This window comes from Thunnus albacares, chromosome 12 (assembly GCF_914725855.1).
Source record: "Thunnus albacares chromosome 12, fThuAlb1.1, whole genome shotgun sequence".
NCBI lineage: Eukaryota > Metazoa > Chordata > Actinopteri > Scombriformes > Scombridae > Thunnus > Thunnus albacares.
The window spans coordinates 17,023,820-17,046,509 of record NC_058117.1 but is presented as its reverse complement, the minus strand read 5'-3'; the positions used below and the strand labels follow the sequence as shown (position 1 = coordinate 17,046,509).

At 42.6% G+C, this 22,690-nt stretch overlaps 1 protein-coding gene across 1 annotated transcript in view; it reads right to left on the bottom strand.

Moving 5' to 3' along the window:
- Nucleotides 1-48: 48 nt before the first annotated feature.
- The window catches only part of phlpp1 (PH domain and leucine rich repeat protein phosphatase 1), a 48,113-nt gene continuing 25,471 nt past the window's right edge, over nt 49-22,690 (bottom strand). The window contains exons 2-17 of the mRNA XM_044368926.1: nt 17,244-17,440; nt 16,051-16,176; nt 15,048-15,196; nt 10,970-11,116; nt 8,820-9,047; nt 7,430-7,632; nt 7,107-7,167; nt 6,382-6,477; nt 5,621-5,776; nt 5,060-5,260; nt 4,520-4,682; nt 4,264-4,394; nt 3,890-4,003; nt 3,185-3,379; nt 2,844-3,072; nt 49-2,749 (exon numbers count right to left, since the gene is read on the bottom strand). Of these exons, the coding sequence (XP_044224861.1) occupies nt 1,430-2,749; nt 2,844-3,072; nt 3,185-3,379; nt 3,890-4,003; nt 4,264-4,394; nt 4,520-4,682; nt 5,060-5,260; nt 5,621-5,776; nt 6,382-6,477; nt 7,107-7,167; nt 7,430-7,632; nt 8,820-9,047; nt 10,970-11,116; nt 15,048-15,196; nt 16,051-16,176; nt 17,244-17,440 (3,716 nt within the window). The 3' untranslated portion in view covers nt 49-1,429. The remainder of the gene's footprint in view (nt 2,750-2,843; nt 3,073-3,184; nt 3,380-3,889; nt 4,004-4,263; nt 4,395-4,519; nt 4,683-5,059; nt 5,261-5,620; nt 5,777-6,381; nt 6,478-7,106; nt 7,168-7,429; nt 7,633-8,819; nt 9,048-10,969; nt 11,117-15,047; nt 15,197-16,050; nt 16,177-17,243; nt 17,441-22,690) is intronic.

The window sequence follows — 22,690 nt, the reverse complement described above, 5'->3', positions numbered from 1 at the left end:
GCATATGTGGTTAACCATTAAAAACAAGTCAGACAGTGTGACTTATATTCACAAATTTAAAATTTATTATACCAAAGACAGGAACATTTGTGATGTCTCTTTTCCATGTGGATATATTTGTTTGTATTACTGAACTTGACACAGTCATGCCGGTGATAACAGTTACTGTAGGAGGGATGTGGGACTAATATTTCCTGTGAGTGTCCATGTATGTGTGTTTGTGTGTGTGTGTATGTGTGTGTGCGTGAATGCAAGTGTGCATGCAAAAATCAGTCTAGTAGTGTTCATTAGATACAGTGATGACTACAGGACATCACAATCAAACAAAGTGGAGCAAACCATAGCAATTTTGTGTAGTTATATTGCATGGAATGTTGGGGTTTCTGAACTGCAGTTGCACATTTACATTTGTATGTGTAAGTTTGTGTGTGTGTGTTTGTTTGTTTGTGTGTGTGTGTGTGTGTGTTGTATTTGTGGGTCTACATTGTGAAAGGGATAAAGTGGGGAGTGATACCTCCATAACAGCAAACTCTGTGTGAACCGCACATCCTCCCGACCACTAAAACCTTCACCGACATACAAGGTACGCAGTTCCTTTTAAAAGCATCAGTATACAACTTTTCTCTTATTTACAATCATTGGAGAAAAAAAAAATCACCATTTCTCTCAGAGAAGATTAGTAAAAGTGACTGAGTCACCATAAAGAGTATGCAACTCCTAGGAGTTAGTATTTAAAATTTCTACAAAAAATTTCTATGCCATTTTACAGGCCAAGAGCCATGATTTACTGAAGAAATACAGTATTTTAAGTGCACTATCTACAACAGTTACGTGTGGTATTACTGGTGTACCATTCGACATAGTTCACTGATAGTAAAAAGATTATGTGTCTCTGCTTTAAAAAGTTCTTTCAGCAACTTCACTGCTTTCACATTAAAAGATATGGTGAGTTCTTACAAAACAAACGAACAAACAAACCATGGAATTGTTATCCATATTAACAAGTGTTGTGGCGAGCTAATGCTATTGCAAAGAGACTAGTGTTGATACATACTCAGCTGGTTGTCTAATGTAAAAACAACACCACAGTCTGTGTGAAGGGCACAACCGTGGACAGAGGGAACCATGTCCACAAAATATTCAAGAGGGTTGAGTATCATTAAAGGGCTCGTTTGCTTGTTTTTTCTATGGGTTGCTTGAGTAAAAAACAGGTGGAGCGGGTTACAGTGCATGGTTCTGCAATGATGAGGCTGTGTCGAGCTGGAAGGCTTTTTAGAAAAAGTAGCAAGAAACTTTTTCATTAGCATTTTACAGCCTCTCATTTATGTGTGTCCATATACGTGAAAATCAGAGCGGTTAGGCCGATGGTTGGGTTCTGTGCATGCTGCAGCTGGGAGAGAGATGAGACTGTAGTTGGTGGTTTTGCTGCTCAGAGAGGGGTGTCGTAGTAGTCAGTGGGATGATCGGTCCCAGGTGGCTTCTGCTGTTTCTGCTGATGCTGCTTCATGATTTCCTTCACTTCCTCCTCCAGTTCAGGGGGGATGATGAACTGGTCATCTGGGTCAGGCTGGGCTGGAGCTGTGAAATAACCCCCAGACTTCTTAGAGGGGGCGTCCGCAGCCACCTCGATAAGGTTGTGACTCTTTTCCTGGCGTGCCACCGACCCATTAGCCCTCCTCTTTCCACCCACCATCTTTCCCCCATCCCCACCTCCCAGTCCAACTCCTTGCCACGATTCGTCTCTATCCAGCCCATTCTCAGCCTCCCCGAGGCTCATGTCGACCCCTTCTTCCAGAGGCTCTGGGGTGCATGGTGGCGGAGGGGGTGGGGGAAGAGAAAGTAAGGTGCGGTCCTGGCCAGAGGATGATGGTAAAGACGTTTGGGGTGACGAGGAGGAGGACTCTGATTTGAGGCAGTGAACGTCTGCCTCTACTTCCACACGGCTACCGTTAGAGAAGACACCAGCAATGGGCTCCTCGTCCTCGCTGTCCAGCCCGTTGTCAGACAGGGCGCTAGAGAAGGTGGCACTAGACAGCTGCCTCTGGAAGGAGCCTGCTAGGCAGGCTGGATGGAGGGCGCAGCAGCTGCGGGCAGATGGCAGCTCTGAACCTGGGAACAAATACTGGCAGGGTTGGGTTGTTGTGTGGGCCTGCTGGTGCTGTAGGGACAGCGAGTGGGCCTGATGATGCAGGTGGAGGTGAGGGTGGTGGGGCTGCTCATGGAGCAACACCAAGGAGCTTTGTGGTGGCTCATCAGATGAGGCTGTGGATCCCACCTCACTGCTCATCTCGCTGGTGCTTATCTCGCTGCTGATTTCACTGCAGGAGGAAGGGGGCACAGGGAGGGAGCCATCTGAGGGCCGCTCCTTGATGGCAGAGGACGACGGGGGATAGGGGCCCAAGCCGGGGCTCGGGGGTGGCTGGGGAGGCTCAGAGCAGCAGCAAGAGCAGCAGTCTTCACTCACACTGAGCTGGACCACAACAGCGCTGAGGCTGTCGGTGCAGCCGTAGCCCTGTGCCAGTGTGCACAGCTTCTTAGCAGCAGCCAGGCCGTCTGGGACGTTTCGGACAGCCTCCACAGCTTCGGTGGGAGACACAGCGTCCCACAAGCCCCGGCTGCCCAGGATGAAGAACTCATCCTGGGGGGTGAGAGTTACTGTGTGCACGTAGGGACAAGGGATGACGGATGGGTAAAGGAAGGAGTAGCCCATGATTCGGGTAGAATCTGTCACACCATTAACCTTGTTGTCCTGTGGGAAAAAATATAAATCATCAATATAATGCTCATGCAGTGCATGTTGAAAATTACATTTTCATTTATATTCTACATAGATTTCCATCTACCTCAGTGATGATAGCCCTGTGCTGCCTGATCCTGCGGTACTCCTCTTCGAGCCCTACGTTGTGTAGCAAGGACAGGGACAATGGTTTTCCATCACGGCACAGGATGGCCTGACACTTGCCAACGTTAGCAGCTGTCAAGGTGAAGCAGCCACTGGGGTCGGTGGGGTCGTGGCGGATGTGACACAGAGCTGCTGAGCCACCCAGTTTCTGACCTGCAGTTCCCAGTTTCCTAAAGTGGCAAAAGAAGGGAGATATGAGAAGAGGGGGCAATGTAACTATTTAATATCTTTAGTTAGTTATTTATTGTGCAGATTATAGACAAGACAACGTCAAGCTTGTACCTTTGCATTACAAGGAAAGTGTTGGTCATGTAGTCCTCTTCTCTTTTGGTCTTGTGTAGTTCTTCAGCCAGCACGTCATTCATTGTGCACTGCAATAGGTAGGGCACTTCCACATTCCTGTCCCCGTCAAATACACCATACAGAGCCTCACGACTCCCGCAGAAACTGTTAACTGAAAGGGCTGCAACACATAGTCTGAAAAGAAAAACAGAAGAAGGCCATAACGTCAATGAGGCATGTGCTCAGTGAGGAAACAATGAAGGCTTCAAAGACATAATGACTTCTCTGTTCACATATTGATAATAATACTCCGCACACTAATAACCATGGAAACAATGCCTTCTATGATTCATTTGACTGTACAGCAGCGTCTCTGTCATCCAAGCAGACTTGTCTATTGAACAACACTTCCGTAAATGGAACTGTGGAAGCAATGTGTGCAACAGCTTGAATCGCTTCTTCAGCATGCACATTAAAGTGTTGAATTGGAAATTTAGCCCAAGCAGAGATGTATTGACATATGAGTATACATGATTTGTGTTATCAATAAGCACTGCCTTAATATTTTTTTCATTTGAGTCATCTGGCTTGAACAATGTGAATTGTCAAGAAGTTTAGATTAGTGAGGCTTTACTGGACAAGTGTGATGGCGGTTGTTTTTTTCTGTTTTTTTTTTTTTTTAATCATTGACTGCATTGAACTCACTTGTTCTTGACACCTGAGGCTTCTGTGTAACCATGACTCCACACAGCAGGCCCACCAGATGCCTCATTCGATGAAAAGGTTGGAGGCGGATCGATACGAAAGCAGCGAATATTACTGAAAAACAACAAAGCATAAAGTACATTAAATTCATTGTATCATGTAGAAGTGTGGAGACACATGAGCCACTGAGATAACATTAAGTGTAGATACAATTTATTATTGTGGGGAAATAAGACCATTAAAACAGCAAGCAACATAATTCAAAAACAAAAGAAGGTAAATTTAAAAGGGTAAGGAAAATATTACAAATGGAAAAAAAATCTGAATGAAGAAAATTGAAACACAACCTACATGTTTATAAAATTATTACATACTTGAGTTGCTCGAGGGTCTTATGGTCTAAGTTAAGACGTGGGTTTCCAGTCAGGTCCAGTTCCTGAAGCTTGGGAGGCAGATTCTCTGGCAGCGTGATCTCATTCAGCTCATTACAGCTCAGATCCACACACTGACAACAGAGCACAAGATGTGAATACTCACAAATGTGTATATATATAGAAATGCATATAGAAATCAGGCTTAAGGGCATGTATTGTAGATATACACATACGCATGCTATTGCTATTGTCTTACTTTCATTTCCATCAGCTGCATGACCTCGGGGAAGACCTCGATGGCGTTGGAGTGGGCGATGAGCGTGTGCATCCGTCGGCAATTCATGATGGTGGTGGGCACAGACTTCAGCATGTTTCCACTCAGGTCCACCTCCTCCAGCTCCTCCAACTTGGCCATTTTACTGAAGGATGAGAAGGAAAGTAAGTGTGTAAAGTGGTGCTGAAACTATTAATTGATTAGTTGAATGAGAGAAAATGAATGGACAACAATTTGGATGGCTGATTAAGTCATATTTAAGTCATTCATCAAGGAAAATGGCAAATTTTGGTTGGTTCCAGCATCTCAAATATGCAGATTTTCTCTTTTTTTCCCTTATTTTATATTATTGTAAATTCTCTTTGGGTTTTGGACTGTTGATTGGAGAAAACAAAACACCCTAAGATGTCATCTTGTGCTCTTGAAAACAATTTTTCACTATTTTATATGATTAATGATAATGAAAAGAATTATTCGATTCAACCCTAATGTAAAATATGGGTGAGAGAGTAGAGTCTTTACCTGGCTGGGAAGGTCTGGAGATGGTTGTACGCCATGTGCAGAACTCGAAGGTGTGTGTGGCCTGTTAGCATGGGTACACACTTGTCTGTCAGTCGGTTATTGGTCAGGTAGAGTTCCTGCAGGATGCTGTGGCTCTCCTCCGATAGGGTGGAAGGAGGCAGGTGCTCCAGCTTATTGGCTGATGCGTTTACACATCGCAAGCTGAGAAAAAAAAAAGGGAGGGGTACACATTAATTTTTGTTTTCCTTCAGACAGGGACATTAAAAATGAGATAAGTCACTTAAATTACAAACTTGATAATGAATTCATACTTCGATGACCCCTATTAAAGCCTTTCCTTCTTCCATTTGTGCCAGTGTTGGTTGTTTTATATTCACCTGTCATACTTGCCCTTGGATATCTTGTTCTCGATTAAAACCCTGTTCATAATTCCTGTCCTTCATCTTCATATAGCTGAATTTCCCCTACACTTAATCTTCTTATCAGATGTCGAGTGCATTACATTGATAAAAAAAAAAAAAAAAAAATTAAAAATCACTTCCAGGTGATGATTGATGCTACCTGTCAGATTTGAGGAACAGGTTGCAGGGCAGCTCCATGAGCTGATTGTGCTGTACGTCTAAAACCTCCAGCAGAGGGCGCTCCACTCTTTCAGGCAATTTTTGCAACTGGTTATGTCCTGCACTCAGCTTCCTCAGACTGTTGCTGCATAACAACCTGCGGCACGAAGAGCACAGAGACAGTTGAGTCAGGACATCAAATGGGCTCATATGAACCTACAGTGGTGTATGATGGATTGACATATAGATAGATAGATAGATAGATAGATAGATAGATAGATAGATAGATAGATAGATAGATAGATAGATAGAATAAGCTGAAATAGTCATGGAAATGAGGATAGTGCAAGAGCAGGACAGGGGCGATGAGGACGTTAAACCAGAAAATAGTAGCGCCTCTAGTGGAGCCTGCAGCTTAAATTCATCATTCTGACACTTATTGGGCAAAAAATAAATCTACAGAAAATGAGGGGACCAGAGAAAGAGAGAGAAGGGAAGAGAAAAAAATGAAAAGAGAGAAAGCAGAGGGATGAAGGTTGACAGAGCCAACGTGAAACAGAGAGAAGAGGAGGGAGTGAGCTGCATCTGAGCTGACCTTCCAAAAGGCTAAATAAAGAGGAAGAAAATGGCTGTGGAGGTTACAGGCTGTATGTGTGATTTATGAGGCTCTATGGGGTATAGATGACTGGCCAGCAAAGGGCAGGGAGAATAATGCAGCACTGTACACCATTTACAGGCTACGGACACATTGCTGAGACTTACCGTGCCGGGAGCTCAGCGATGAGGTTGTGGCTGACATCCAGAACTTCAAGTTTCTTTGCTTCGCACAGCCAGTCTGGCATGGACTCCATATGGTTCCTACAGGAGGAGAGGGGAAAGTGAGATACCTAATATGGAATATAGTACACTGGAATACTGCATGTATTTGAATTTTCTGCTGTGCTGCCCCAGAAAAGACCAGGCAGCAACTCCGGTTCTTTTTAAAATTTGGCTTTTTTCATATTTTGTAATATGTCAGACTAAAAAGGAGAAAAATAATTACAACTATCAACAGAAGAGCTGATAAAAGGTCCAAAAGTCTCTCAAGGCCATATTGGAAAAAGTATTCAAAACTAATCACATCAGCCCTTACAAATTACAGTACAGTACTTTTCAATGTCTTTTTAATCAACCATGAGGAAATGGGGTACAGTAGTCTATTTATCATTTAACAATTAAAGGTCATGTCAAAGATCAGGGTTGACACAGTTTAAGAATTACGGCCCTAAGTTCACATTCACCACACATTCAAAGATCATTGGATATGGCTATGAAGTTATAAGACCTTTACATATATTTTTCTCAGTTACACACTAAACAATCACTATGCTTTTGTAGGTTAGGGAGGATGTACTGTAAATGAGCTACATTATCAAAATTGTTCTTCTCAGGTTCCAATTAGTGCTGCATTCCTTTTTTAATGTGTGTACTTTTGGGATTCTTCTCACCTCGAGATGTCCATGTAACTAAGATTGGAGGGCACAGGACTAACATCCAGATGTCGTAGCTCTGTAGGGAGAAATCCAAACACATTAACCTACAGCAAGGACAGACACGGTCTATTACAAAAGTAGGTAGATGGAAAATGGAGGGGGAGCGTTTGGAAAGGAGGGGAGAGGGGGGTGATGACAAGTTAGGGAGGGATGATGGAGAGAGACTGCAGTACTGATGAGAAATGAAATGTGATGTGAGATGGAGGGGGATCTGTCTTTTCTTAACCACACATGATTGCCCTCCCGGGGAACATGAAGTCCTGCATGCCAAAACCCACCGTTGTTGGAGGCGTAGATGCCTTTGAGCAAGGAGCCCTTGGCTTTGAGGCTGGTGATGCAGTTCCTCTCGCAGTGAAGCACCTCCAGCCTGGGGAAGACAGAGGCGTCCAGGTCCGTCAGCCTGTTATCCCTCACATCCAGCTGGGTCACGTGCCTCAGCAGGTCAGGCTCATCTGGCACCATGCTGGAGATCTTATTCAACCTGACAGAGAGGGCAGAGAGGAGGCAACAGTTCACTCCAATTGGTTCAGATAGAAACGCACAGGCTGTGGCCTTTCTTGTAAGGCAGGGAAAATGCCTTGGGTGATGGCTGATATATTGTGCAGCTTATTGAGTTCTCCTCTCACTTTAGTTTTTTTCAATGTGCAACACTGATGAAGTGTTTTTTGACTTATAAAGTAAGTGGTTTCTAGCACCCTGTCTGGCATTCTGTTACCTACTGCTACTATCCTCTATTCAAGTATTCTTCAATGACATTTAACAATCAACAACAAAGACTGATAAGACAAGATATATTATTCTGTTCTATAAACAAATACCTGAATTTGTCTTATTATATCTCCTGTAAGCTTACTCATAAAAATTAAAAGTGCCCAAAAGAGAAGGGTTGCAACTAGTGATTATTTTCATAATCGATCACTGTAATCTGTAAATTATTCTAATCTGCGAAATGTTAGAAAAAGTGAATAATGCCTACACAGTTTCCCACAGCCCAAGGTGACACTTGTTTTGTCAGACTAACATTTCAAAATCTAAAGTTATTCCATTTAAAAATCATATAAAGCAGAGACAACCAGCAAATATTTGAGAAGCTGGGTGCAGTGAATGCTTTGCATTTTTGCATGACTAGAGATTTAACAATTATACGATTATTAAAATTGTTGTTGAGGAATTGGTCAACTAATTGACCAATTTTCTAGAAATGACAGGGAAGAAACTTGAAAAACAGAAAAAGGAGTAACAACACATCCTCATCACAGACACTGAGTGATCTTTGCCCAAACAAGTGAGAATGCTGGAAAAACGATTTTACTGACCCTGTCTGAGCAAAGTCAGAGGGAGTGAAGTATTAACTGGAAAATAGTGCAAGTCACTCCAGCTCTGGGCTTTTCAAAACAATGGGAGGACACCTGATGGAGCCACTACAGGCAAATGATTTCCTGATTCCGTGCTGTTTGGCTGTCTGCTCGTGCTTTGGCTTCCTCTCACTGCTTTTGTTTCTATCATTAGTGGGATAACATGTGTCTTCCAGTGCATTGATTGGAACATGCAGGACTGAGGACTACAAGTGATGGTTGGTGTTGTCAAAGTTTAATCATTAAACCAGACATCATGATTTATTTATATGAATATTTTCCATATGTAGAAATCGGTCTGTATTTGCTGTACCTTAGATCAATGTGTTTGACACGGAGGAGTCTGAAATTCTGCAAGGTGAGGGTTTCTAGGTTGTTGCCGGCCATGCACAGCTTCTCCATGGAAGCCAACCGCTCCAGCACTTGGGGCACATGACTGAACAGGTTGAAGGAAAGGCCTAAGTAGCTCAGCCGCTGGAGTGAACCCAGCTCATTGGGCAGCTCATCCAGGCTGTTGCCGTCCAACAGGAACGTCTGCAAACTGAGACAGGGGCATAAAATTAGACAATTGACCTTGTTTGTTAAAGAGGAGATAGGTGGGGTAGCGCTTTAGTAAACAATAGTCTTTATTTGCACAGGTGGATTTACGATAAAGTGCTCACTGGGAGTTTTTCTGCATTCAAAATCTTTTCAATTATTATCCAGCAGGTGGCAGTAACAGCACAAATGCCCTCTGGCCACTTGAGGAACTTACAGGCATACCGGATCATTCCTGCAGATTAACTTCTCATCTAGCTCTGCTTCAACCCCCACACCTGTATGTTAAGTTTAGAAATCAGTTTGAAGCACATGTCCAATCCAAGCTGTCCAAATTCAGGTACTAAATTGCTCCCTGAAATGATAGGTTCACAATTCTTCAAGTCTGTCTTAAAATAATATTCAGGGCCCATATGAACATTGAAATAGTTTTTGCTTGCTGTAATCATTCCTCCTGTTCATGCTGGCCGTTAAGGAATGCCTTCCTAATGCACTTACAATGTAAGCAATGGGGAGAAAAATCTACAGTCCATGTTCTGTGTAAAAATGTATTCAAAAGTTTATATGAAGTTAACATGAGGCTTCAGCCGTCTGAGTTAATCAAATCATATCCCAATGTTTCTTGTAGTTTTCTAGTCCTTCTTGCCAGTATGAACAGGCGGAATGATTACAGCAAGCAAAACCTGTTTCAGTGTTCATGTGGACACAGTTGAGACAGACAACTGAGTCTGTCTTGAAAAATTGTGAAACTATCACTTAAGCTACATATGTGTCCTGTATTACCATAGTGGAGTATACTGGACAGAATAACTCATGATTTATCCAGTTTAAGACCTTTATTTCATTATACTATTTAAATATTTTGCATTCTACTGACACTCCTTTAAAGAGTGAGTAATAGGGTTTTTCCACAAGCAAGGGGGTTGGAACTGGAGCTCAATGAAATAAAAACTGTTTTTCAGCCAGTGAAATCAAATTTGCTCCGTCCTCTTGAAAAGATTGGTCTGGAACTAAGAAATCAATAGTCATGTTGTCACCATGTAAAACCTAATATAATTTCCCTGCCTCAATAACCAAATGAAACAATTTATTTCAACAATGTAAATTAGTGGTCTATCATAGAGACATTAGTATATAGTCTTCAAGAGAAATGCAAGATGAAGAAAAGAAAAACTCAGGTGTGTGCCAAAATACAAGAGACAGTCAAAACTGGATTCTCTGCATACAACAGATTAGCTTAATTGCAAGCAGAAGAAAGTAAATACAATGACAACAGATAATACAAAAACATTTTAACATTTTAAGTAGCCCAGTAATAAGAATGGACTGAAGTGAATAGAAGCAAAACTAAACAGACCAGAGACACGCCATGACTGAGGCAAAATGTGAATGGCAATCACCACAAATCATTTATAAAGGTTGTGTTGTTGTTTGCTCACATGTTTAAACTAGCAAAGTATGCCATGGTGGTTGTAATGCCATATGTGTGTTGCTAGGTAACGCCCCATTTGGCTATGTAAACTTTTGACACTCAAACTGGCAAAAAAATGTGGTTAGTCTCTGAAAAGGTTCACTGGTTTCCAAGTCCTGAGACAGCATCAATACAAGAACTGACCCCAGGTCAGCACTGGTACAAAAAAGTTGGATAATTGCCAACATCACAAGCAGCAAATAGAAGGAAGAGGTAAAGTACACAACCAAAACAAAATCCATAGTAGAATATCCAACAAAAGAAAAACAACTATGGTGTGTTTTTGAACAGAGCTCTGATATGCCTGAACCTTCGATGCAAGCACATTCAACTTTTAGGTTTACTGAAGATTTAGATCTTGCAACATAAACACTACTGGTTCTCTGAAACTCTTAAACAGATAATAACAGTTCTCGTCAGTTCTGTAACCACAATAACTTCCTCCTGTTACCTACTTGGTCATGGCTCCCACAGAGCTGGGGACAGAGGCCAGGTAGTTACAGCTGAGGTTGACCTCAGTCAGGGTGGGGATGTCACAGATGGCCAGAGGGAACTGGCCGAGGTGGTTGTTGGACAAGTTGAGGCTCCGCAGACGAGAAAACCTGGAAATAGAAGATGAAAGTATTAATGACGAATTCGATATCAGAGAAGAGAAGAGAAGAGAAGAGAAGAGAAGAGAAGAGAAGAGAAGAGAAGAGAAGAGAAGAGAAGAGAAGAGAAGAGAAGAAAAGAGAAGGAGTGATTGGAGATGTAGTTGTATCTTGTCAACATGAATACTGCAAGAGCGTAGAGGATATTCATAAATATATTCATGAGCAATAGAGCAAAGTATAGACAGAACTTGTTTAAGTGAAAAAAAAACACACACAGTTGGGTTCAACACACCCATAAACAAGGCTTTCCTCAATAGTAGGCTTAAACCTTCACATTTGATTGTTGAGCAAACAATTGCAGCATTGACGTCTGTGTTGTTCATTCAAACACCAGTGACCAGTGGCATTTGGCGCAGCGTCCCATGGCAGAACGGTGACCTTCAGAGGGGTTAGCCCCTTAGGGGGGAGGGAGCCGAGGGAACAAGGCAAAGCAGGGGAAAGGACTCTCTCTGTCTTTATTTATCCATCTACACGCATACAGACACACGCACGCAACCTGTTATCACCTATCATGTGCATAGGGAGAGAGCAGCTATGGCAAGCCGGAGATAGGGAGCGTGCTATATGAGCACCACGGGCTGCAGCAGCTGCTTAAACTGGCACTACTTGATTTTCCTCCCTGTGTACACATACAGGTTACACACATATGCTCACAGAGTATCATAGTGATGGAGGAAAAAGGCAACTCAGACGTCAAGGCTATTGATTAGGGTGGCCAAGTAATTCCAGCTGAGGGTGACTCCTGCAGGCAGTGCGTGGGGGGTGTGTGGGAAAATGTCATTCCACCATTAAATCAACCTCTGCAATCTGCTGAGTAATGCTCATAGCCCTCCTCAGACTCCCCTCCTCAGTCTTCTTGTCAGACTCTCTTCTTGTCTGTGTCATACTCTGGGTTTCTGTCCTATCACACCATTCCCTTGCTTGAATTTTAAATCATGTCTGGAGTATTTAAAGCTGCACTAGTATTTTTTTATATTATCAGTGGAACAATAGATTACAAGTTTTGCTAGTAGTCACAACCTACAGAGACTCACTCACTCAAATATTCAGTTCCCTTTAGCTTTGTGAAGCTATTTAGCCTCTTTTAGCTCGTTCTTTTGTTTTTCCAAAACGTGAATTCCACTCTCATTAACCTAATGTCCAGGTGATTTTTCTTTCAGTAAAAAAGTTCTGATGAACTTCCTGTATGCTACATGCCAAGCATCAAATGTCATCCAGACAAAGTTAGCAACTAGCTTGTTACTCTAGCAAGCTAAGTGCCAGAGGAGTTGGTGAAGACCAAGCGGCAACCTCTGGGGCTGTAAAATGAAGCCAATGCAGAAGTGCCAAAGACTTCAGTTCCTTGAATGGCCACTTGAGGCTGGCTCCAAAAGCGAGTCAATCCCCATAGACCCCCATGTTAAAATGCCCAACTTTACAACAGAAATAAACATGTTTACAGCCTGGTACAAAAAACCGTTTAGGTCTCTATAGCTGACTTCCCCTTTCATGACAACTATATGGGGGGTGAATTTTTTTATAACTCGGCCGTTTAAATTTTATTAAGCCATAAAGTTATGCATAATGAAGGACATGGCTGCTTTGAGTGACTGGTCCGCCAGCCTCGAGGTGGCTTGTTTCAGCCATTTGGCCCGCCTCTTTGCCCATTTTTGATTGGCTGGGGGTTAGGCAGCATCACGCACTGCCAAGATGGCGATGGCCGGAGCGGCTCACTTTGAGCTTCAAAACCACTCTTCAGAAACCAACGGGTGACGTCACGGTAAATACGTCCATATTTTTATACAGTCTATGGTGAAGACCAAAACAGAGCTAAAAGTAAAGCGAATATTCAATTTACATTCATCGAATGGCCATAAAACACAACCCCAATTGAATACTTTTGTTGCTCTGTGGCTGCTAGATGTGTAAATAGGGAATTCCTTGCTATCAGTTCCATAACAACTTTATGAGGTAAAAAAAAATCAACTAATGCAGCTTTAATTCTTTAACTTTGCCTTAAATAGCGCCTTTCATCTCAAATGTTGTCTTTCCCCTGCAATTCTGTCCAAGCTTCCTCCCTCTCCCTTCATTTCCATGACTTTTATGTCCTTCATAACTTGCTAAACTATCATACATATGTAAATAAACAGGCCAAAGGTTCAATGATATTCATGGAACGTCAGCCATTCCCCTCAGTGAGTGGCGACCTCTCTGTCTCAAAGAGAGATGCATGCTGGGAAGGTAATCCCATGCCAGAGGAAAGAGCTAGTATCTCAGACAACTGATTATGCATATCTGATTGGCAAATCACCCAGCAGTAAGTATCTGGCCAGAGAGAAAAGAGAGAGAAGGGGAAAGGCATGTGGCAGGTTTACGCATTCCTCTTGGAAAAATACAAAGCAAAGAACTACTATGTCAGATGTCAGATGTCACAGAAAGCCAGTGTTTATATTGAAACAAAAACAGACTCTCACAAAACTGTCCACACCAAAACACATACACCCACATCCATTGCACACAGAGTATTATTGTTCCGGCTCTTTTGACTTCATTCTCTCAGGGGCAAAGCGAGTACTCAAGTAACTCTGCTGTATGTTTCTGTCAAAACCCCTCTATTTTCAGCTAACTATTCATCTCTTTCTCATTACTGACCTCTTTTTCTGTCATGCTGGGTCAAATGGGGATGAGCCTACTTAGGTTTGGCAAAGCTAAACGGGTGTTTGCTGGCTTGACCAGCAGGGGAGCTGTGCGTCACTCACTCCGATTTAAAACCTAGTAATTTCCCTCCTATCTTGTTCTAAACACCACTCACTATCCCACGGATTTAAAAAAAAACAAAAACAAAACAAAAAAACACGGTAATAATAAAAGATGATTCAAAAAAATGACCGTGGTAGAGCATCATAAAATTCTGACCCCCTTACTCATTTACAATTTTCTCTCAGGAAGACACACAGGCATGCAAGATTATACATGCACAGCCACACAGCCTCACACACGCACGCACAAAAATTCGTGTCAGTGGAGCCTTCTTAAAAAAAAAAAAAAAAATCCCATACTGTATCAAGACTCTGTATGCACTGACCCCAAATCTGTAGCCTGCAGCCACTTTTTCTGTTGCATACAAGCAAGCAACTCTCTCTCCCTGTCACACACACACACACACACTCCATTCTGCAACACATACTAAGGCATCAGATTCACACAATTCACTCAGTTAAATGGTGAAAATTTTCTGGCAGTGATCTTTAGCAAGAAAGGCTGTGGCAGGCGTGCACGTGTACCAGTGTATACATGAATGCAATACGCACACAGGAACACACACACACACACGCACACACACACATACGTCTTGGCTGTGGGCTTTAATCTGGAACCATGATAAGCATGCAGCAGATGGTGCCCACAGAGAGAGAGAGTGAGGGAGGCCAGGCACATTAAAAGCTTCCCTGCAGACACATCTACCCTTCTGGGCTCTGGGCTCGTTTGGCCTAGCCTGGTACAGCGCAGCCCTGGCTAGCCTCTTTGGTCCCCACGTGCCAATGGCCCCAGTCCTAGACTGCTCAGGTCGATGGCTTGCAAACTGCAGGCGAACTGCTAAAGCTGTCCAAACCAGTCAGCCGTGACCTGCTGTGTCCAGTAAAGCCTTGCTGTGTGTTGCTGTTTCTAGCCTCCGCCCTCTTTTTTTTTTTTTTTTTTTACAACAGCACAGCCCATCTCATGTTGTGGCCAAATTTACTAAGCTTTGACTCATCTTTCCAACCCTGAACTGTCTCTCCTCTACCTTTAACGCCTCCTCCAATCTTTCCTCTCTTTTGTTATCATTCACTCCTTCCTTCCTCTCCACTCCTTGTGGTTTAGCCTCAGGTGTGTTTACTTTAGACATACAATGCCGTTGTACCTTTGCAGCTGCTGCAGCCGCTGGTCTGCTGGCAGAAAGTTGTGTTTGAGGTTGAGATGGGTGAGGTCGTGGCTGTAGTAGAGGTTGGGAGGAAGTTGCTCCAAACTGCAGCAGGACAGGTCTACTGAGTTGATCCTCTGGGACACCATCTAGACGGGGGAGGGGAGGGAAGCAAGAAGAGTGGAGAACAAGACAAACGTGGAGTTAAACAGGATTATCTCTACTACACAAGACTTTACTGGTTTACCGTGTGTGTGTGTGTGTGTGGCTTGCTGCTAAGGGGTCAGATGTCATTCAACAGCCAATCTTCTTAGGATTACAGAGTCAGGAGAAGCAAGGGAAAGTCCAACAGGTTTGTTCACGCCACTGACCTAACGTCACACATTACAGTGCATCATCGTGTAATCTAGGTGCATGGATTAGTTAAGACCAGGGCTTGTTTCTTAGACAAATATACAGAAACACAGAAGCTGTCGTCTAAAATGAAATGACAGCATAAACATCCACCTCATCTTGAGGGAGAGGAGCAACAGTCAGTGTGCTCGAGCCTTGCGGAGCGGAGTTAGCTAGAGGCTCAGCAGTCGTCACTGGGGCACGTGCTGCTTCTATCCGGGCTTCTATTCTGAGTGGCCCTCTGGGTGCTGGTGACATGCATGTCCCTGTTAATATTTAGAAAAGAGGTTTTCTGGCTATGGCCTACTTGAGTTCAAATGAGAGAAAAGAGAGAGAGAGCCGTGAGTGGTGTTTATGTGTATGAGCGCACCAGAAGACACTCGGGTTATACACTAAACCATGGACAGCAGTAAAATATGTGCAGTTTTCAGTCCACTCAGCTCATACAGGCAGTGGGCTCGTGGAGGGTGTAGTGCAATATTTTCACAAGTCAACTTGCAGTCATGCATGTTCTGATATACTGTAAAACGCAGCTGACCCGTAAGTAGCGCTGGGGAACATATGCTTATGTTCTACTTTTGTTTCTCTAACCCTCATGCACACACGGTACCTTGGCAGCGTGTCTGTGCCAGCGCAGGTGCTCCGTGAAGCTGTCAAAGCTGACGTAGTAGGTTTGACTCTGAGGCCCTGCAGAGCTGAAGGCCAAGCAGTGATTGTGCTTCTTCACCTCCTCCACCTGCAGAACGACACACACAATAGAGTGACATTAAGAATCTGAAATACTGACATCTCTGACCCAAATCTGAATATGAACGTTTAACAGAGCCACAAAATAAAAGGGAACAGAGAAGAGAAGCTGACACATGGATGGCTTAGTATATTTGTTGTTCTTATTTGAAACTGCCTCTGTCAAAGGATATAAGATGCTTAATGGCTGCAGGGTAGACACATCCAGTCAACCCGAAGCACACTTATGAAAATATATAAGGGATGCATAATCATATAATGAACACATGTGCATGACATGAGCGAGAAGAAATGCATGTGAAACTGCATTTTAGACACGCAGAGTCACACACACTCGAGCACATGGACTGTGAATGAATGGCTGACTAGTTACGGTGTTTTAATAGAATATTTGCACGAACACGCATAAACTCACCACACACAGGCACATGCAGAAGCACAGTGTGCATGAATGGTTGACTAGAGGTCATGTGTTGTGTATGTGAAATGTTTAAAAACTGGGTGTGGTAGGATCTAGAGTGTCCATTGTGCAAAGCAGATGGACCATAAGGGCTTTTCAGGAGAGAGTGCTTAGAGCTTATTTAGTGGCCTTGCAGATACACAGATCCATAAAGCAATAAATGGATAAAGGTCATTTTTTAGGGAGGTAGTTTTAAAAAGTTCAGGGAGAAATGCGGGTACATTACACTAATCATTATAGTATGTCTTGACTCCAGACTAGAAATGGACAAAAAAACATCCCTGCAGAATGCTGTAAACATTTTCACTCGTAAAAACCCAGATTGCGCCATTTTTGTTTGACCTTGAGCTGAAATGAACAAATGAAAAAAACAGCAACCATTACTGGATGTCACAAGAAAGGACAAACTTTGCTGCGTAGGAAGATATTTGCAGAGGATAATAAGAGCGACTTTATCAGGTCACTCCCTGGTGGAATGACATTATGGGTTTATGATCCAAAGCATAAATTACATAACATCATCATAAAAGGCCAGAATGAGAAACAAATTAAAAAAAGATCATGTGATTGACTTTTGTGGCATGACTTAGACATACTTTTCCTCCAATGAGTGGCAGAATGTGCATCTTCCCCGTCTGGCTCTCCTTGACAGAGGAGACGATCAGGCAGGTGCCGCACAGGATGACCTGCCGTCTGGTCCAGCGGTTGACTGGTAGCTGGAGCTTCCCTTTCCGAACATTATATGTACCTGACAGCTGGACCCGCTCTGAGCTCTCGATGCTTTGAGGCTTCCCTGGAAGAAAAAATAAGAGATATTGTGTCGTTAGCATTGAGATGTGACACAGGTCTGATTATATACTGTTTGAGGAAACAAATAAGCACACCACCAGTAAATAAAATCAATCTCATAAGAGTGTCAGGACAGTAATTTTCAAAAGAGGTACACAGTGCCACTTAAAAACATATAAAGCTTATAACATATACGACTAAGAGTCTACAGCCACTCTAGCAGTCCTGTAAGGCACTTCCTAGCATGCAATGACAATGCTAACATGCTGATGTTTAGCAGGTAAAATGTTTACCATGTTAACAATCTTAGTTTAACATTTGCTGTTAGTACTAAACACAAAGTACAGCCGAGGCTGACAGGAATGTCATTATGTTTGCAGGTATTTGGACATAAACCAAAGTATTGGACACAATTTTGAGCTTATCCAACAGGAGTAGAGACATTTCACTAAAAAAAAACCCCACAAATGTCAACCTTCTGTTGGTGCTTAAGGAACAGTCAGGGAATCACGGAAGTCTTTTGGATTCACTGTCCAGGAACCATGTTTGTAGAAAATTTTGTGCCAATCGATCCTGTAGATGTTGGGATATTTCACAGGATAAGTGAAAAATTTGACCTGCTGGTGGCACTAGAGGAACAGTCAAGGGTTCACCAAAGTCTTTAAGATTCATCCTCTGGGGACCATGAACAACATTTCTGGCAACTCGTCCAATAGCTGTTCAGATATTTGAGTCTGGACCACATTAGTGGACAGATCAACCGGCAATGCCATCCCTAGAGCCATGGCTGCATGGCTAAATAAATGATCTGACTGTGTGGCTGGCTGCTTAATATACCACAAATTGAGAAATATAGCCATAATGTTTAGCACAAGAGCTCTCAACACAATCCCATCACAATGCTGGGTTAGCATAAGATCTAAATACATTCAGCACAACTGTCTGCCTCGGATGTCCTACTTTGCACATAGAATTGAATAGTCTGGATTTGCATTCAGTGCAGCTCTACATTAATAGAGTCTCAAATTCAATACCAGGTGCACCTCTTCTAAATTATGCTCTTACAATTTCTGAGCTGTCTTTATTCAGTTTTACCCATCTGTCTGCCTCTCCTCCATGCCCTGTTCTCTTGCTTCACCGAGAGCCTGCCAAACCTGACAGTCAGGGTGCTTATCAGGCGTTCTGTCAGCCAGGCTGTCTTATCATTCTGTCTAAACATCCACCTGCTTTCTGTCTACCTCCACCTCCGCAAACCCCCTCCCCCCTTAGGCTGGCATGCGCTGTCCTTCCCCCCCCTGTTGTTTCTCTTCTATCTGTCTATGTGCCTGGCTTTCAGTTTCTCTATTTTATCTATAGTTTTATGTTTTGTGCTCGCAGCATGTTTAACCTCACTGTTTTCCCATTCGGCCAAGAGATTCATGGCTTGATTTATGAAGTTTTCTTTTCCAAGCGACAGATGGACTTAGAAAATGTCTCACCCGTGGCCTGCTGTAAACTGGCTACGTCCCTTTTGTGCTGGCTCTTTCACACATACTCCAAACACACAGAGTGAAGCAGAGGGGAAGAGGGTGGAGGTGAGTTAAAGAGAGGAAGAAAGAGTCAGTAGGGTAAGCAAGTGTGAACTTGCACACGCTCTTATGGCTTTAAATAATTCAGCGCTTTCACAAGCCGACCGTAAGAGTAATGTAACTTGTGTGCTCTGATCCAACACACTCAGCAGAGTTTAATATCATTCTGACGAGGAGTCTGCTTATACGAGCTGAAGTGAGGTCAGGACCTTGAGGTCATGACAATGCATACATAATGATTTTCGCTAACATGTACACAGCTGAATTCACCTTGTTCAAGAGGCGGAGTTTCATACAAACTTTGGCAATCGTGATTTCTTTTCATCAGCACAGCAACTGAGCCCTGACCTTTCATCTGTGTTAAAAGCTAATCTTGTGTTCACAACAGAATCAATAGCCCAGTTTGCAAAAGGATATTTGCTTTGACTAAATGCTGAGTGTGTAGCATATCACACAATTGTTAAATGTTGACCAGAAGTCATGTTTGACTACGAGGGTGAGCTGTCTTGCTATGCTTAAACAGCAGAGATGATCACACATAACTAGATGGCACAGGCCTCTGCCAACACTGAGCTGTGCAACGTGCAGAGATGCAGCCTCCACAGCAGTTTATCTTTTCAGTGTTTTTCTAATTTTATTTTCTGAGGAATAGTGTGGGAATGCAATACTGTTTAGCAGCTGATTATTAAGTCACACGACAGACATTCCCTAAAAGCATAAAATAATACTGCGATATACTATTAACATGTCCTCCAAATGGAACAGAAAACTCCAGAAGACACATTTGATATTGTGTGAAATAACAAGATTTGTGTCTCTTTATAAATTGGTCTATCACAAGTTGTTGGATTGTGGTTGTGGTTAAAAAGATATGTGTCCTACTCCTTTATGTGAAGGACTATTTATGAACCTCACTGGAAGCAATGCCAATGCCTTAAATATGGTCCTACAATAGCAAATGCAGGTCACACTGTGCCGAAATATAATATACTGTATGTGACAATTTAAATGGCATAAAAGCACACTGCTTTTTCATTTTTTTCTGTGTGCTCTTGCAGTCTGCTTTGACTTAACAGCAGTGATCAGAAGCTGGCAAACACAATCTAGACGTAAATATGGATAATTATGCTTCAATTAGCTATCAGAATATAAAAAAAACATGTATTGCCAAATCCCATTTACAATAGCATTATATTATTAGCAAATTCATCTTAGTGAAAATCTAGCTAGATTTGTACTTTTTACAGCCTTATTAAAATCATCACAGACATCTTGTGATTACATGAGGCACAGATCTTTGCTGTCTCAATCCTATAATCTGGGTCATGTGCTTCACAAAAAGTTTCAGTGTACAAACTTTACAGTTTAATTTTTACCAACCCCCTAAAGGAAGATACTAAATGAAAATTATAACACCTCCCAGTCATAAAGCACAACTGAAATTAAATTGCTTTTTTTTATATATATATTAAGTGAATCTGATCAGTTGTCAAATTTTCTGGCACTTTTTTTTCAGGATTAAAAATCAGAAGTAGGTGAACGTCACTGGATGTTTTGTTTCTTACTTACACTGTATCCAAAACCTCCAAACTGTTCTTTCTCTGTCCTGCTTCCCCTCCTCTCCACTGCTGATCTGCACACCTATTTAATTGCACTTCTGGAACAAGTGGAGTGTGCAGGGAGCCAATGAAACTGCAGGTTTTATCTCTCTTTTAAGGGTCATCATTACCTTCCACTTCACAGGAAATGCCATTAAATGATGGTTTATATCATTTGTTTTATTGTGAGTATGTGTACACAGTGGTATAGGTGCTGGCTGGGCACAAAAATACCAAATATTGTGTGGTAGACGCATTGAGAGTGAGGGGAAGCCTTAAAGAAATGCTTGTTTTTTCACAGCATTGCATTTTTTTCATAGTTTTGATCATTGTTCCTATTGATTATAATCACATTTCGCACGTCACACGTTTATCACTGACGTAAGGTTGCTGCCTAGACAAGGTTTTACAACAAAGTGCACAAGGTCCACAATAACAGTTGAACCACATTCAACCACTGCACGTGAAAATGTCCAAGACATTTTGCTAAACCACTTCCTGGTTTGACCTCGACACAGTGCACTTAGTTGTGCACACAAATGGATTTACCATAAAACAAACAAAATATAACAGGTGTCCACTTTCGTTTTCCCTTCCAAGGAAGTGGTTGGTAGTTAGACTGAAGTGGTGGTGGAGAAGGGAAAGATAAGGATAAGGAAATTAGCTGAAGATATGATTTAAAAATGGAATAGTCCCCAGCATGTGTTTAAATAACCTAAAACAGAACTTAAATAATATCAATACAGTGATATTATTAAAGTTTCTTTTGAAAAATAAGGCTTACACTGAATGTTTTCTTGGTTGCTGCTAAATTTAGCTTTAAACCTAAATAAAAAATGGGGAAAAAAAGTCTAATAGATATACCTTCAGTTCTTATTCAGCATCTAATCTATCAGTCCACCAGATTTCAACCACACCCATGTGACATCTTGCTAACAGACAGGCAAACGGAGCGTGGTGGCTGAACAGACTGGTTACCTCCTTCCAACTTCCTCTGCAGTCTGGCAGAGGTAACGAGCAGGAGCATATTTTCATGACTGAGCTTAGGAAGGGGGTATGTGTTGCATTAGACAAATTATTCACAAGCTTTTAGCCTCAATATGTCACATGGGCATATTTCTACTATTTTTAGGCCTTTTGTTGGAACACGCTCTCTCCCACACAAGCATATGCACAAACACACGCACCCTACTCCTCCTCCTACTCTTCCCCTTGCTGACATACACACACACATGCACACACACACACACATACACACACACAGTGACAGTGATTAACCATCTCCATATGTGCATCCATTGTCCCCACCTGAATGTTGATGGACCACAAACAGCAAGTGATTTTTTTTTTCCGCAGGGAGAACAATGCAGACAGCCTGAGTGGGCTGCTTTTGTGATAAGAGAAGTTTGAAAGCTGCTCCTGTACGGATGCTGCCGTTTACAACTATCTCACATGGATGTGGGATGACTGGATGGAAGCAAACGTTTCAGTCTGGCCATGGGAATGCACAGTGGAGGAAGCGGGGAGATGGGTGGGACACCCACTTGAGCATCCTGTTTACAGGGGTGGGCCAGGGAAAAGCAGGATCTCTTGGTTACCCCAAAGTGAGGGAAGGAAGTCTCTGCACAGCTGTCTGAGCTGCTATATTCCAAATGTATGAACCACAGACCTCCTACACTTGCAATATTTTGAGCAGCAATGATGTTAGTCATGAGGTGGTCATCCTGTAATCTATGGGCGATGCATAAGATGTGCATGTAAAAATAATAGAAAGGCCTTGCAGGGTGGGTGTGTTCATGTGCTGAAGTCATAGTCTATTCCTAGACCTACTGTACACAGGAGCAGGAGTACTACAGAGTGTGCGTGTGTGTGTGTGTGTTGGTTATTGGAGATGGCTTCCTTCCTTTTCCCCCAGGTTCAGGAAGAGAGTGTTTCCCCTCTACACTAGGCTCCAATACTACTGAAAATACACACACACACACACACACACACACACACACACACACACACACACACATACACACACATATACAGGGCCAATGAACAAGCTCCTCAGTTTTTTGATCTCACTTTCAAAGGTGAAAACTA